The following is an 18183-nucleotide window of genomic DNA, read 5'->3' as shown; positions in this document are numbered from 1 at the left end:
TTTCAGTGGCAAATTGGGGATATAGCATCAATGGGCTCATTGGTACCATTTCCATCAGACAATGCCAGTCAGCCTCTGATCAAGTTCCTTTTCTGAGTTATGCAAGACGTTTGTTTGAAAGTTTATTATATATCTGTGGTAATCTTTAATCCGTATGTAGTTGAACGTTAGAAAGGATCCAGATCAAAGGTGGTTTATAGCCATACAACCACTTAATTAATGTTATGAGGAGACTTAAAAGCAAGGGAGGGATGAGAAAAAAGTAAAAAATGTAACTGAAACTTCAGCATTTGTAATGTAAATTTTCTCATACCCTATATATGGGTGTGTATGGAAAACATAAATAAGCAATGCAATCGTTGCCCAAAACCCTGTTTTATCACAGAACTAAACTGATCTTTGTACATCAATGTAAAATAAATAAATGCAAGGATACAACTGCATTATACCTTAATAGTATTTTATTTAAAAGTTCACAATTAGAGTACTTGTAATAACAGAAAACATTTAAGAGTAACAAAGTCTGCCCTTCAGAAAAGACTTTTCTTATATGTAGATGGAACGGTGTCCTTGCCCTTACAGTGGGTGGAATTTGTAGTGCTGTGTGGGACCCCATAGTTCAACAGAATCCATCATTTTAAGGGAATGAACCTGACTTCCAAGTTATTCCAAAAGTGGGGAGAGTGTGAATGGCAAAAACCTGAATATTTCACTTGGCCCGAGTTAAAATTCAATGATAACAAAAATGAATCTACATAAACACTGTCTATCATCTGCTGATGGAGTCCAGAAAATAAAACTGCAGACCAGTGCTCTTTAAAGAAATCCAGTTCTCCTTTACCAGGAGAATCGCTTCAAACCCAGGAGGCAGAGGTAGCAGTGAGCCAGGATTGCGCCACCGCACTCCAGCCTGGCGACAGAGTGAGACTCCGTCTCAAAAAAAAGAAAGAAAAAAAAAAGAAAAAAAAGAAATCCATACACTAAATACCTCTGTCACATTTCTCAACTTCAATATAACGGGAAGGGATAATAACATTCCTGGATTAGCCAAATGGGTGAGAATGGGGATCAAAAAAGAAGCAATACACAAACATCATGATGGATGGTTTCATAAATTAAATCCATATTTCGTTTTATCAAGTTTTTAGAGTATTCTGCCCTGTTAAAGGGTCCTGAGTTTGCAGATACTGTTTTACAAATAGAGTATCTTAAAGTATAGGAAGAATTCAGAGGACAGAACAGCAACTTTTCCTACCTTGATCACTATTAATCAGCACCATAAAATGTAAAAAGCTGCAAATAAGCTCATAGGCAAGCCTAGTCCACCAAAAATAAGGTATTAGTAAATGGATGAAACCTCATGAAGAGTAAGTAACTTAGGAAGGTCTGTATGGTTTTGAAGAAGTAACTGACAATTTAATTGCAAAAGATACAGGATATTAAGGCATGAGGAAGTAAACTGAAATAAAGTTTAGGTATCAATATTCATCTCTGGGAAACAAAGTATCAGTTCCTTTGGATAACATGTGGCTCAGGTTGATTTAATAATGGGGCTGGGGTGTCTTCATCTCTATGTTGCTTTTCCAGCACTGTACTGCCTGTAGTGGAAAAGACTCTTGGAGTCCACCTTGCAAGATTTCTGCACAGCTTCAGCAAAAAGTTTGGTCACCTGAAAATATAATGGTAGGAATCAGCAACCTACATGAGATGAAAGTGAATTTTTAATGAATCAACGCTGAAAAGTCACAAGTGTCTGCTCCGAGTTTTCAAAGGGATATGGGATAAAAAGCATAATTTTTTTTTTATTTAAGGGAGACTTTCTCTTGTGTCTCAGACCTCACCATGGGAACTTTCTTTTATATCTCAGACGTCACCATGAATAACCTTATTTCTTCTCCCAGAGAGATTAAAACTGACTCAGGATAAAAAATAAATATGATAGGCGGAAAGTTAATGAGTCTCCACTCTGTTCCTCCCTGTGATAAATTTCATGGATCACGTCCAAGTGAAACTGAATATACCTCACGCAATAACTTTCTGTGAATTGAACAAGCATTTGTGCTACATTTGGACCTTCAATTATCATTAACCTGTTGCGTTTATGCGGTGGCTTTCATTTAGAAACAATGGAATAAAAGTTTGTATCTTTATTTCATGTCATGCTGTCACTTTTATTCAAAGGATAATTGTAGAGAAAGCCATAGCCATCCATGGCCTTTGATTATCTCAGTTGCTTGATCGCCAATGGTTCCATTTAGGCCATGACCTACCATGTTAGCATCATTATATTTAAGATTCTATTAAAAATTCCTCTCTATTCTAAAAGTTACAAAGAGGCAGAAAGAGAGATGTGCATCTACTGATTAACACTCGTAAGGGAGGCAAAGAAACAAAACTCCCATCCAGTCTATATCCAAGGAAGACTATACCTGAAAATTAGTGAGGAGAGGGATACCACTATCCACAGCTGTCCTCCGGATCACATAATTATCATGGACAAATTTAGTGTTGTTGTTGGGAAGGTTAATCACTAGGTCAATGATGCCATCTCTAATCAATCTGGAAAAATAAACAAAAACTTACAGATGACAATGCCTATTTTATAGTTAGTTTAAAAAAATTAACAGAAATTGCTCTCTTGACCATTCAAGTCAATGCGCTACCAAGTTGATTGCCATCTACCCTCCTCTATTGCCAAGTAGATGTTTAAGTTACACTTATATAGGGAGTATAATTTTTTATTATATTCTTGAAAGAATTTTGGTGCAAGTCTAATGGAATACAGATGTTTGTTTTCTCTTTAAAATGCTGTCTGTTCACTCATTAAGAATTGGTTATTTGGTAGATATTATGTTTTAAAAAGAGGTGATTCCTCCAACATTGAATGTCCTTTCACCCCCATGCTCCCACTCCCGCATTAACTTTATTACCTCCTAACTAGTGCTAATTATCATTTTACACAGCCCCAAACAAGGAGCTATTACATCCTTGGAAGCCTGCTAAGGTTTGAACACAATGCCATTATTTTATTAAAGTGATAGTAATTTATGTGTTGGCTACTTAAGAACCCTAACAAATAACATATTGCATAGAATGGCACAGCCATTCTGTGGGCTGCAATATCTTAAAATAGCACAGAATTACCCCCTATGCAATTATGCCACATAGATCTTTAAGGGTTGATTCAATGGTATTCCAGAAGATTCATACAATCTGCTGAAATAAAGTGTTTTACAAAATCTAATGATGATATGGTCTAAGGCATAAAAATCTGGTCAAGGAATGTTTGTAGTAAGTGCTCAATTGGCTGATTTGGCTCAACTGGCTGATGCACAACCTTAGTGAAATATAGCTGGTCATCTTATTCTTGATATACATATCTAAACACAATATAAGTTTGACATGAAATATAAAGTGCTGCCTTACATTCTTAATGCTCTCACTTGTTTCCATCAAGAAAATCATCTCTACTAAGAAGCATTTTGAATATGTTTCATATCGCCATGTACACATGACATTATATATCCCATAGTAATGGAGAGTAAAGCTTTTTGATCATCCACAAATATATCCATTTTAAAATTTGTTTTAAAAGACTTGCAATTGAGTAAGGTGAAATATTCATATTCTGGTTCTCAAAGTTAATCCTCTAAATTATTTCAGAAGTATGCCTAGTTCTTACTTTCTGATGGAAGAGAGGCTGGGATTCTGTCCTTCTTGAGATGGCCATGCCACTGGGGTGGCAGGGACATTGTTGGCATTGAGCCAGTCTGATGTGGCTTCCGTGGCAAAGAGCTGCATTTAAAATGAAAAAAAATCAATTGTCATATTACAGTGATTTCTTATTTTTATGGAACATGTAAAACATAAAGAAGAAATTGCTGAACATGAGAAGTAGTATAGTGCCATGGATAGAGACTTGAACTCAGAGTTCAGAGGCATGGCACTTTAAATATTTTTTTTATATATTTGCAGTGATTAAAAAAAATAAGAACCTCAATTTTAATTGCTTTTATATTTTAATAATGTATTTAATTTGAATTTAAAAATTAAATACTTTCCTAGAAATTTAATAATTTCTCAAATATTCACGTATGATAATTCCTTGTTATCAGGTCAACAAATCTCCATGGCCACAGGCCCATGATAAGCCTTGGGAATAATTTTGTTTTATTCAACCAGGCTTTGTGTGGAGGTATTCACTGCAAAGAAATTTTGCCTGTAACTGTCACAGCTAGAAGCTATAACCTCACATGAAAACAGAAAAGGAAAAACATATGGAAATGTATTGGAATTTTGTCACAATTGTGCTTGAGCTAAACTTCCTCAGTTTTTAGCTGGCAACTTCTATTAAATTTGTAGTAATTTTGTTAAAAGTTAAAACCCAATTTTTTAATTATTTTACTCTAAGTTTTGAAACTACCAAGTTAGTTAAACCTTTCATGTCAAAAGGACATATTTTGGGCTATTTCTTTCCCAATATTCTGCAATATTTTGATTTGTGGACAGATTCCATGCTGACAGAAAACAACTTGAAACTAATGAACATACCTTGAAACCTTCATTGTGTAACTGTTCAGCCACACCAAGGAATCTTGGCCGGAATGATTGCTAAAAAGGAATTGCACAAAATTCACTTTCTAGATATACATGCTCTTCATTTAGTAGTCATATGCAATATGGTATTTCCTTACAACATCTTAAAACGCAATGCCACATGTTGCTAGAGGCTTAATATTCAAAGATGACAAGTTTTATCCCTTTATCCTTCTATGCTGAGTATGAGTTCTTAGCTACACTCCAATATCTATGAAATTCCACCTACATTATCTTGATCTCTGTTTTTCACCTTGTTCCCACTCCCTTTATTCTCTGTTTAATCCACTTGGTCTTTGTAAGTTCAGATCCGCCCCAGTTCTGCAAGGATCCTTTTCCTGGTCAGGGAGGACTTAAAAGGTATGTGGCTTAGGAGCCAGTACTGAGTCAAGCTAGCTGTTTTGCCTATTCAACCTGCTTTTATTTCTGAGTTCTAATTTTGTACTACTCTTCAATAACTAGGTCATTTTCCTAGTAGCTCATGCCCAAGTCCCTGCAATAACTCAATCATTGGGAACTCATTTTTTTGCATTTACTCTGAGGCAATAAAAAGCTGCAGTTAAAGAATGAGCTCTAAAGTCAGCTGCATTTTCAACTCTGGCTTTCACCATTCACTAGTAGTGTGTGATTCAGAAAGTTAACGTCTTTGGCCTTCACTTCTAAAACAGTGATGGCAGTAGTGGTATTTCTACTTTTTGAGGCTCCACACCTTATTCAACTGTGTGACCTTGAATGTCTTACTTAATGACTCCATGATGCAGTTTCCTCATCTGTTAAACAGGAATAGTAACAGGTCTTACATTAGTGTGAGTGTTCAATAAACTAGAAGTAAGCACTACTTAAGTTTTAGTATTATAGTTCAGCACAGTTACTTGCCTATGAGTTCTCAATAAATGTTAATATGATTACAATAATTGTTTTCTCAGCCACCCCAAAGACTAGATTCCTGCCATTGCATCTTAGTTTCCAAGCCTGGGGTCCTCTACCCACAATGACACTTATAACCCAAACCGACTGCCCCCTCATTGATATGCATTTCATTTCCACACAGGCTTCCCTAATGCTCCATCTCACTGTTCAGATATTTTTCTATAGTTCATTGCTGTGTCCTTCCTAGGACCCCAGGTAGACCTGTCTAGTGTCCAGGCCCTACCTTTCCTGGATTCCTGCCCATTGCCATAAGGAGTTCCTTAGTTCTGAAGAAAATTCCTGTGATCAAGAGCTAGTGTTTGCAAGACAGTGGTCAGGATGAAAGAAAAAAAGCTAGGTGACCTACCCAAAGATCAAACCCTAACCTTGACGTCATTAATATGAGTGTCTGAGTAACTGAGCTGGCGTATTTAAATCATATACTGTTAAAAATAGACATTCTTCTTTAAATAGGAACAGTCTTGTTGGTTTCCCTTGTAAAAAGTTTTTAAACAGATAACATAAGCTGATAACAAGACATCAGCAAATGTCTTGTAATCTGTTTATAAACCATATTAGTGATGCCTGGAAAAAATCAGATGATTTTATTTCAGAGTCATAAACTGAGAAATGTGACAATAAAACATGTGATTCTTGCATGATTTTGATAATGTTTAGCCCATAACACCCCCTAATATTTACTTGTAGAGGCTTTCTGAGCACAGATCTAAATCCTAATAAATGACCTCAAAGACTATGTTCAAATATAAAATTCTTTTAGATTCTGGCCCTCTCAATCCCAGAACTGCTGTTTTATAAGAGGAAACTATTGGCAAATAGAAAAGATAAATGCAACTGGATGAATTTCAGCTGAGGCAGGCTCAGGGGTTATTCATGACTGTTTTATAGAACATGAATTGTAACCATGCCTAGGACAGTGGCTTTTCATTTTCACTTAGAACCAAACAGGAAGAAATGAGCTTAGATGTAAGAAGCTCATGGTTAGACATAAAAAAATAAACCAGTAAAAAATTAGAGAATAACTCTTAGTGACATCAGGGCAATGGGTTAGACAGAAGAATATGACAATTCAAGTTTGATTCACCTTGGAAAAGACATGGGGCTAAATTCTATAGCATATAAAAATTTTTTTTCATGTTTTAAGATTCCTTGGTATATAACAAATATACATGAAATGTCAAAAATGAACTTCTGAATGTCGTTAAATCCCCCTAATATAGAACATTACGTTGTGATCTTCTGCTAAAAACAGAAGAGACTTCAGTAAGTACCAAATCACATAAGAAGGCTTAGCGTAATGATCTCTAATACTTACTAATTGATACATTAATCATGCACTCAACTTTTCTCAATCTTTTATACTTTCTCTTGGCAAAAATTCTCTGATAATATACTTGATAATAAGTGCTAACATAACTCTTAACCAGGTTTCTAAAGTACCATTGCTCAAGTAGAGTGTTCTCAAATTGTGGTCCCTGGGAGAGCAGCATCAACATTACCTGGGAATTTATTAAAAATAGGAAAATTTGAACCCCATCCCAGATCTATTGAATCAGGAACTCTGGGAGTGGATCCTAGCAATCTGTTGTTTCACAAACCCTCCGGGTGATTTTGATGCATAGTTAAGTTCAGGAACGGGGGGGAAATAGGGGATAGGAAGATTATATCATTCACTCATTTTGTAATATGAGGTCAAGATGTGTTAACCTTGGCTAAAGTCACAATGAAAAATGTTGAGGGAGGAGTACTAGAATGTAATTTTTTTTCTTTGCCATTTTAAAGTAAAAATAAGCAAGTCCTCTAAGACCTGCAGACACCAGGCAGAACCTCATTATGGAGCTGTTTCAGTGTTGTCCCCCAGGTGGAAAAGATAAATATCCAACATGACAGTATTGACAGTTCCCAGCCAGGGAACCACTCTACCTTCTGGTCTGGGTGTTGGCTTCCTTAGGTACATTATAAACTTCTATCAAACATGTATTGAACACTTGTGACACATAAAACAGCCTCTCTACAAAAAGAAATTACAGCTGTCAGCTTGCATCTGAGTAGCCTCAGATTTAAAAGCTGATTGAAAATACCTGTGTAAGAAACCATTTGTTACTAAAGGTGAAAAGTACAAGCTGATTTATTTTCTTGGAAATGTTTATAAAGAGGACAGTCCTTTAAAGGTGAAAAATATATATATTTCCTCCAATGATCATTTTCACATTTATCCAACTCCTCGCTACAGAAAAGAACACCAAGTTAATACTATGCGATGCCTGTGGATTCTACGGGGACCTCTGGATTGACAAGTCTATGGTTCTTCCTAATGATTCTGTATTAAAGATAAAAGGTTATTCATGCTACTTGTAGTTGTCTTTTCAAATAAAATGCTTGCTTTGTGTTTCTGAGCAATGCTGAAGCGCAGATGTCAGATTGGTGCTTGCCACTCCACAAGCATCACTGAATAGCCCAATCAGAGAAAAAAACAGTGAGTGCTCTTGATCTACTCTAGAGTAAATCATTTATTGTTAAAGGATCTCCCAGAAAACTTCAAAACAAGGCAGATTGCCTACTCACAGCAACTAAAAATAAATCCTAATGTGAAGAAAGGTGGCTAGAAATATTACAGAAAAATCGAAGATGATTTTTGTTGCCATATAAACTTGTATTATGCCTTTCTTATGTTAGAAATGCCTTGGAAGAGACATGGGGCATGTAATGGATTGACAAGGATCCTTTGACAAAATTTACATCTTGATTCTTTTATCCTAAGTCCTAGTTACAGGATTGATGTTACAAATATTTCAAACTTCCAGGATACTTTGACCCATTGGATTTAACTCTGGAAGGCCAGAAACAGAGAGTCTGTATGTGTCAAGGAGCAGGATGGGAAGACAAAAGAAATTTAAGTTAGGAAGACTGCCATGTAACAAGTTCTTTTGGAACTTCATAACATAACTCACCCTCAGCTAGGTGCCTTCCATTGGATTTACTATCCCTAACCCCCATTTATCTATTAGCAGTTCTTTTTCGTGCCATTTTCAGTTTTAACTTTATATATCCAGAAGTGTTTATATGAGTTCCTCTGACCAAGTGGGATCATGTTAAATAAAATGTTTTTTAAAAGTACAATGTATCCTAAAATATGAAACCCTAATTACTTTATCTGCAATTGTTATTAAACTGCAGTAAAAAGTTGAGATTAGATTTGGTCCCATTCTAACTAAGAAGTAGTTCAGTAAGTTTTATAGCTATTAGCTCTCTATTTAGTATATTCTATCATGCTTTTTCAGTTTATCAGACTACATTTTTAAAAATCACCATGAATGAAAATGCTACCTGTAGTAATGAAGAAACTATGCATTAGCTGATCAATTTTACCATGGCTGTAAATATTTTCTTAAGTGTAATTTTATTAAGTATTCTTTAAATACTTTTTAATGTATTTTTAAATATGTATGTGCAGAAAATTCTTCACAACAACTCATGTAGCTGCTAGAACGATTATTTCTTTAAAAAGGAAAGCATTGAAAGGTAGAATTTCAATAGACAGATCTCACTGCTTTAAGAAAACATTTTTTTCCCTAACAAACCCTTTTTTCCCCTACAAAGCAAAATTCTGTCCACTAATGCCAAAATTACACAAATACTTCATAGGGATCAAATTAATTTTTGCTTCACATTTCCCTGCAGCACTAGAACCAAACAAGGCACAATTTTATACATCACTGCCTTCTTAAACTGGCATTTTAAAATGTTAGCACTATAATGATTAGATGTGAAGATGTGGACTTAAGGGCATGGTCTTCTCTGAATGCCCCCAGGTCTCACATTAAACTTTAAGCCATAACTGGAAGTTGGCAAATATTCTCCTACTTGGGACTTAATAATACTTAATACCCATTTATAATGTGATGAGTCTCTCATATGGTGTGATTTGTCTCTAAACTGCCATTAAGCTTCACAATTGCAAGTCATCTTGTTAGCCTCTGCTTTAACTATTCACCATCATCCTTTTGATACCTTTATAAAGCAAAATCCCAAGTTACTCTTTGCAGAAACTTCTACAAAGCCACTATCTGTATAGTCTCCAGAGTCTAATTTGCTAATATTAAGACACCCTAATGAGATGGAATCTAAAATAATCACCCACTGGCTTGAGAATACCTGGTACTGTTCTAATTATATTTTTATTGATTTTTATGTAGCCATGCAGAGTTTGAGCTTATTAAAAGCACAGCAGGGATATTATATAAGACCATTGGTTGTTTTTTATAGGACCCAATAATTACTAATCTCAAATAAAACTGAATGACCAGTTGGGAAGCCTCTAGTATTTTTTTTAGGAAATTTACAAGTAGGACAGTTTATATACCCTTGCAATAATCATTCCAAACAATAATAGAAGTTTCCCATCATTTTGCCTTAAGATTTACACTTCACATACGTCAATACATTGATAATGCCTTTTTCATTGCATAAAGATATTCATTTCACCCTACTTTGACCTAGAAGGCTTACCAAAGAATTATATTCCAAGAACTTCCACAGTATACACAATATACTATGAAATAAGCTGATTTTCTTAGGCCCATTAAGTCACTACCCCTCCAAAACTTTCAATCTGGAGTATTAAGTTGAGAAACTTCATCAGATAGCATCCATGTATTCATCTTTGAATCCTTGGCATTTAGTAGTGTTTGAAATGGGAAAGACCGAATGAATGAAAGGAAGGAAGAAGCGATGGTCAGGAGAGAACAGATATGACTTCAGTTTGAGAAATGCTGAATTTGAGATATTCAGGTGAAGGTATCCAGCAACTTCTTGGAAATATGGGATGGCCGAGGATGTAAGTTTACAGGTGGTAATTATAGACAGAAGAGTAGGTACTACAGACATGGATGCGTTGGCAAGGAGGAAAATCAAGAGACAGAGAAAAATAAAGAGAAACAGAGGAAGTCAGACCCAACCTCACATAATTCCTATGTTCAGGAACTAAGGATGAAGAGCTAAGAGTAAAACACATAGAAAAGACAAAACCAAAGAATAAGATATTCCTTTTTTAAGGTACCCTGGATCCCATTTAGAACAAATATCCCTTCACTAGAAACATTTTCTTTCTGTCTGTAGTTTATTTTTGGGCTGATGGAACAGAAGGCAAAATAAGGAGGCAAATAGAGAACAACTGCCCCTTCTTCTTGTAAGTTGCCATAAACTGAAATGTAAAACAAATCTCCCCTCTTCCATACCACAATTAACATTCTACCCTGCCCCTCACCACTTACCATGTATGACTACGGGCAAGCACACAGCCACATACCACTTACCTGGATGCCAATCAGGATGCCTTTCTGGGGTATCTTAAATCCTGTGGAAAGCATTGCCTTTAGGAAGGCTGTATGAATACCTTCACCAAAGCAAGCCACCTGTTCAGGAATAAATAAAAAATTAAAATACAGGATGCAAAGAATAGTCAACCACTCCTACCAAAATTAAAATTAAAATTGACACACACACACACACACACACACACACACACACACACACACAAATGGAAAGTACTTTACTCATAGACTCCTTCTGTAGATTTTATTAATGTTGCCCAAACACCATACAATCTGAATCCAGGGATTAAAAGGATTGCCAGGGCAGATGTATCTTATGTTTTTAATTAAGCATAATGAATGAATACTCAATTCTTTCTCTATCCAACAACACTCAATGGTGCAACATAACTGGATTCTACTGTGAGTTATGTGGATACAAATCACAGCTTCTGGTCCATAATGTGGTACGTTTCCGAATGTTAATATGACTTACTGTTTAAATAAAAGTACATGTCTTATATACTATGCAGCCGTGCATGAATTTACTAGTCAGTAACAGAAATGCATAACTGCTGAATTGGTTTAGAGTCATTTCGTAGAGGTTATGAGACAGCCTTCTGAGAAATTTAATAACTCCATGAAAAAAGCTCAAAGGAACCTTTTTTAAAAAAACCATTTTCAGAAAATGAACCAAAATATCCTGTTACTAGTCCTGAATACCCACAGCCATATGGGAGAAAAACAATTCCAAACAAACTAACATATATACTAATGTTAGAGTATACAGAAGTTTCATTTAGGTTTAGGATAATTGGGCTACAATATAAGTACAAGTCAAATAGCCCACATAATTATAGAACAAGTAGTATATTTAAACCTGATAGGAGTCAATTCTGCCATGCATATCATCATTTGGCACAGGTATATAACCACCATTAGAGTAAATATCACTGATGGCTCAATTCATTTTATAAGCGAATTACCCTTTCTATGCAAGAAAAACTCTTATTAAGCCACCAGTAAATGTGGCTGCTGCTTTTCCCTCCACAGTGAACATTTTGCTCAGTCAAGTACTGAGCAACTAACTTAAATAAGGTCAAGCTAAGTTAGTGAGTCTCAAATTCTACTGAAAAGAATCGGGCAATCCCATAATAAGTACAGACGCAACAACATAGATGAAGTTTTAACAATTTTCTACAGAACCAGAGAAAGTAGTTAAATGTGCCATTAAGGATTAGGACTAACATCCCTATTTTACCACTAGAAACATAAAATGTCCCTTACTTATATCAGTAGCTAGAGGTTTATTTAATCCTACAACAAGCCATTTGGACATGGAAAATGTCTCTTCGAAGCATAATTGAGATTTTACTAACCTAGAATTCTGATTTCAGTCATAAAACAGACCTTGTAATATTATACTTTATGACACTTGGAAATATGACTCTTTCAAATAATGGAAGAAGAATTCTCTTTTTTATATTTGAGAAATGAATATAACAAAGGGGAGCTAAATTTTTCATTTTTTTATATTTCAATAACTCCAATAATGTATGTATGGAGGCAGAATGAACATAAGCACTGAAAACAAATTTGTCACGCTAAAGAAAACAGCATGAGAGAAAACAGATCTCTCTCTGATCTGATCTCTAGGCTAGCTGAAATCAGAATTACCAGTAGTAGTGACCATGGGATCAAGAAGAACCTGAAGAGTATCTCCTTAAACTGACTGAAGATGTAACGTACATAGCAAAGAAAGATTTTCTTGCCTTTAAATGAAAAGAAGCAAGAAAGAGGCAAAGAGTCGCCTTTCAAAGACTCCAAATATAAACAGGACAGCCATTTATTCCTGACTGCCTGCCTTCTTGTCTCACATGGCTTCTCATCACAGATCTTGCTTGTAACCAGGCAACCATATAAAACATCACGTACTTTTTTGCAATTAAGTATTTTCTCCTTTTAGTATTGCCTTAATACCAGGAGGAAACAATGATGGCTCACGGTCTGAGATTGCCACTCGGATGTGCACTGATGAGAATCTGAAGGTTGTATCTAGTAAGTCTGTCAAGGGCTAGGTGATTCATAAAATGTCCTGACACTGACATGGAGAGAACTTTCTAGAATCTGACAGCTCTGTACAAGAAACACATTTCACAGTCTTAAAGAAACCTTCAGCTGACATAGCCCCAACACAAGTGAAGAGGGACATCCAGTGGCCAGTCCCATTATAGTTTTCAGATACTCCCCAGGAGGTTCAAAGTAGTCCTGAAATTTTGTATGTATCTGAAGATTCCACATGTTTAGGTCTATGATCTTTATATTTCTGTATTTCTCCACATTACTAGTAAAAATCAAATGATTTAATTTCATGGCAGCAAGGCAGAGGATGAGGTGCTGTTACAGAGAGACCAGAGAACCTTTAAATAGTAAGACAAAGAAGATATTTACTTGGATGTCTAAAGAAATACTTGGAAGATGTTCTCATGTGAAAATAAATTAGAGACACGTGTATTATATTCCCATGTTAAACTATAAATGAGAATTTAGACCCTATTCCAAATAGAAGTAAAATATTTTTTAAATTCAAAATTTGTAAGCCCTTTGAGACTTAACTCTGATAGCAGAAGTTTGTATTCCCTTTATTTTACCATATGCAAATCATAAAACCATAGATTTCAAAGTAGATTTAATGAAAACTCTCATGGATTATTAATTACTTACCTCTCCAGTGGAAGCCATCTCACATCTCAGAATGGGGTCAGCATCCCTCAACCGGGGCCAGGAAAACATGGGAGCCTGTCAGAAAACACAGGGAGAAAAATTATGTGAGGGAAAAGTAGACAATGAATAAGAGAGGATAAATACATTTAGTGAATCATCTCTCACAGGATTCATTTAGGCTACAACAGACATGTAAAAAAATCTCTCGGGTCCAAGCATCCAACTTGAAAAATAGCTTTAACACTCCATTCCAAGAATTTCTTGAGCTCTTGGCCAAAACCTTAGGTTAAATAATCACAAAATAATTCTGTAAATAGGGCCCCTGAGACCAGTCGGGACCAGTGTTTCTAATCTGGCCCATGCATATTCTTATTGGAATGATTTCAAAGTCCACTGGGCATTGGTCTCTCCAGACAGAGTTCAAACACTTTTTTTTTCTCTTTGATAGGCTTTGGAAATATTCCTCTTCTTGTTCTGATCATTTGAACTTGCAACAAGCCACCTTGCCAAAAATGGCTGTCTGTAAGCCGACTTCTGAGACGTTAAACTGTTGTTGATACTTCTTAAAAGCTTTGAAAAACATTCTGCTTGGAAACACTTTTGCACAGAACTTTCATATGAACTAGAATTATAGGAGTGCCTCCATTTCATTTATTTTACCAATGCAATTCATGAAGAACCAAGTTCTTGTTTCTTGCTGTACGTCCACTTATCTGGTATATGGAGGAATTTTAATCATTTCCTCCATTGATTCTGGCATCCAGTCTAAATTATGATGGGAATTCTAGCTTGGAAGTCATTTCACTGGATCATCTTGGTCAAGTTGCATTATTTCTGCACTTCAGCTTCCCTATTTCTCCATCCGTTGATACCCACCAGCCTCAGTAGGGCTATTAAGATTGACAATGAATAAGTAATTTGAAAAAAATTAAGATTTACATACAATAACTAGGAAATGAGTAAGCTAGAAGATACAGTGCATTAAAGAAAAAAGATATCTACCTGTAATCCCAGCACTTTGGGGAAGTGAGGAGTTCAAGACCAGTCTGGCCAACCCTGGCAAAACCTGTCTCTACTAAAAATACAAAAATTAGCTGGGCATAGTGACTTGTGCCTGTAATCCCAGCTACATGAGAGACTGTGGAGGGAGAATCACTTGAAATCGGGAGGCAGAGGCTTCAATGAGCTGAGATCATGGCACTGTACTCCAGCCAGGGTGACAGAACAAGACTCCATCTCAAAAAAAAAATGCATATCTATTTATCAATATTATTTTTAGTTAAAAACACATATATCAATTTATTAAAAGAAATAAGAGTACTCCTATAACTATTAAGAAAGAAATATGAACTTAAAATTCATATATAGACTCTCCAGTGAAAAAATATTTTTCAATGCCTACTACCTGTTGGTCTCAAAAAAAAAATCTCTTTATTTTTCTGCTGAAAGATTTAACAATATATGTTTGTTTTCCTGTCTCCAGGAATAAAATGCCACGCCTCTTCCGAACATAGCAAGTCACATTCCATCTCAATGCACTATAAAATTCAAGGCATCCTACACTATCAGCTTAAGCAAGATTAATAAAGATTTTTTGATTCACAGCTTCAACTTAAAGTTTCCATCATAAAAGTCAGAAGTCCAAGTCTGAGCTGTAACACAGTTATGGTTGAGGTCACTAGTACCTATGGGAATAGGAACCTTTTGAAAACATCAGACATATGTCAATGTTACATAAATATATCAATATTAATGCTACACAAATATATTAATATTAATTTCATTGTGTTCTTCATCTAAGTAATCCAAATATGTTTATATATCACTAATCCTCATGCCTGTCTAGCCAAATAAAGACCATAATTATATTCCATCATACTGATGCAGCTAAAAGATCACAATGGCTTTATTATTAAGGTATTATTAAAAATATACATGTGTACTGGAAATTAGTGAACAAACTTTAAGTTTTCCTGGTCACTCTTTACAAAGATGCCATCAATTTTAACAACCTCACAGCACCATATACAGCAATAGCTGTCTTGATTTTTCAAATGAAAAATATGTGCCACTGAAGAAACTATGGACTAAGCAAAGGTAGTCAACATGGTAGGAATTTAACCAACCCCACAGGGTAACCCTTTTTACAAAAGTCACAGAAGACTTAGCAGAATTCAAGCATTTTCCTAACGAAGTATGTTCTGGATTTCTATTTACCAGCTAAGCTAGCACCATCATGTGTCAGTTGCATAAAAAGCTTATAATTCACTCAGCTACTTGATTTTAAAGTTATGCAGCTCTAGATGGTTTTTAAAAATTTTTTGAAATGCACAATAGTTCACATAAAGTGGCCTATAATGCAACTGCAGTACATTATTGAAAGGAAACATAAATCCCTAGTCCAACCCATTAGTTAGAAGGTTTTAAATGTAACACGATTTTTGATGACAAATTGTTCCTTTAATTTCACCAGAACTCATAAAATCACTAATAAATTATTGAAAATGTTACCTTAATTGCAACATAGTCAGCGGGAATTATGGGATGGTCCAATGTTGGAAGTCGTTTCTCATCAATGTTCTCTCCAATCATCACCTTGGTAGCCACATCAATGAAGTCAACCCCGAGAGTCTTGGAAACAAAGGGGAAGGATCGAGAAGCTCTCAAGTTGCACTCAATCACCTGAAGAGATAAAATTCAAAATGAAAAAGAAGTCATTGAGAGCCAATAGCAACAATACTAATACTCTCTCTACCACTGGTTTCCAGCTGTTATTAACTGGGGACCAGCTCTTGTTTTGCTAATCCTGTCTCTTTTCTCCTCACTGCTTGGATTTTTCCTGACGCTTTCAGTCAGTATCTTTGAACTCTGAAATCTTTCTTTCATGCCTTTTCCCAAATTGCATTCCCAGGCACTGCTGACAGATTTAGTTTAATGCAGAGCTCAGATAAGGCCACATTCCTCCTGAAAACCTTTCACTGGATGTCCACTGGCATGAGATTAAGCCTAGTCCCTTAAGGCCTTCTGTCCTCTTGCTTCAGTAGACCTCACTATCTTTATCTTATACTACTCTCCTGGCCTCAATCTTACTTTCCCAGTTTGCCTTCCACTGTTTACTGAGGAAAATTATCTCACTCAACTGAACTATTCACTGTCTCCAAAAGTATGCCATTTTCTCATTTTTACAGATGATGCTCTATCTTTGTGTAATAGTCTCTCTACCACCCCACCTTGTCAAAATTCCAACTGTTTTGCAAGATCCAGTTCACAATACAAAATCTACCTTGAAGTCTTTTATGATTTGCCCCTAATCGAGCATAAGGATGTTCAAATACATGTTCATGCATACGCACTGGCAAATGTGCTCTGCTCTCTAATTCCAATACCATTTCCCTTGTACATCCCCTCTAGCAACTATGATACTCTGCCTTATAGTTATCCTCAAATTTATCTTTTTCCTGGCCTTCACGAAACTACAAGATTTTTGAGAGCAGACCCTGTGCCTAATACATTTTGCAGCTACCATATGACTAAGTAGGAGGTAAATCAATGTTGGTTACTACTATGATTTGGATGTAGTTTGTCCCCATTAAAACTCATGTTGCAATTTGGTCCTCAGTGTGGCCATGATGGAAACTGGAGCCTAGTAGGAGGTATTTGGGTCACAGGGTGGATTTTTAATGAATAGATTAATGCTTTCCTGTAGGGGTGAATTCTCAGTCTTATAGGAATAAATTAATTTCCACAACAATGGGTTGTTAAATAGTCTGGTTTCTCCAAGTTTTTCTCCCTCACTTTTTTTGATCCCTCTGCACGCGCCCACTCCCTTCCCACTCTCCACCATGAAAGCAGCCTGAGACCCCCACCAGATGCAGCTTTCCAATCTTAGACTTTCTAGCTACCAGTATCATAAGCCAAATAAACCCCTTTTCTCTACAAGTTACCCAGACTCAGGTATTCTGTTATGGCAACACAAAACGGACTACGGCAGTTACTGAGTAGCTAAACTAAGTAGACTAAATTAAATAGAACTAATCTAGTTCATCTATCATTTTTTGCAAATGCTATCTTCTCTGGGTAAGGAGTAAAGCGGAATTTCAGTATACAGAATTTATGACTACTCTACACATGCAGTTTATTTATGATAGTCTGTATCACTGTATCCAACTACACTATACTGTAGGTGGCATACAGTGACCTTCCCAGTGTATCACAGTGCTTTACAAAGCTGTAACTGACTTATCAGTGCCACCTAGAACCTAGGCCCGGCCTTCAAATAAGGTAGACATTATATGCTATGCATCATCCCACACTCAGACACAAACAGATGCAGGGGGCCCAGTTGCTCTGTGTTCAATGTTCACAGAGAAGATTACCAGAGAGATGCAAACCAACATGACCTAACACAGTGGTGGTGTCCTCTCAGGCACCTTGACATTTCTTACCAAGACATCATTTCCTTTGACAAGGAATTGGACGTTAAATGGACCAGAGATGGCAAAAGCCTTTGCAATCTTCCGAGTAGCATCCTTCACCTAAATGAAAAAGGATAATCATATAGTGTGCTAAAGAACATATCTTAGTTTTTTAAAACCTTCTAAAAGGCACAGTACCTTAAATT

The 18183-nt window shown here is 36.0% G+C and overlaps 1 protein-coding gene across 4 annotated transcripts in view; it reads right to left on the bottom strand.

The window, feature by feature from the left end:
• Window positions 1-443: 443 nt before the first annotated feature.
• Window positions 444-18183, bottom strand: part of CPS1 (carbamoyl-phosphate synthase 1) — a 155751-nt gene continuing 138011 nt past the window's right edge. For all 4 annotated transcript variants that reach the window (XM_008999418.6, XM_054257904.2, XM_035305601.3 and 1 more), the window contains 8 exons: window positions 18008-18097; window positions 16074-16244; window positions 13563-13637; window positions 10842-10940; window positions 4552-4611; window positions 3683-3795; window positions 2430-2559; window positions 444-1669 (listed from right to left, as the gene is read on the bottom strand). In XM_008999418.6, the coding sequence (XP_008997666.4) occupies window positions 1571-1669; window positions 2430-2559; window positions 3683-3795; window positions 4552-4611; window positions 10842-10940; window positions 13563-13637; window positions 16074-16244; window positions 18008-18097 (837 nt within the window). In that variant the 3' untranslated portion in view covers window positions 444-1570. The remainder of the gene's footprint in view (window positions 1670-2429; window positions 2560-3682; window positions 3796-4551; window positions 4612-10841; window positions 10941-13562; window positions 13638-16073; window positions 16245-18007; window positions 18098-18183) is intronic.

Source organism: Callithrix jacchus, chromosome 6 (genome assembly GCF_049354715.1).
Source record: "Callithrix jacchus isolate 240 chromosome 6, calJac240_pri, whole genome shotgun sequence".
Classification (NCBI taxonomy): domain Eukaryota; kingdom Metazoa; phylum Chordata; class Mammalia; order Primates; family Cebidae; genus Callithrix; species Callithrix jacchus.
The sequence above is the reverse complement of the archived record's forward strand: the minus strand, read 5'-3'. Positions and strand labels throughout refer to the sequence as shown.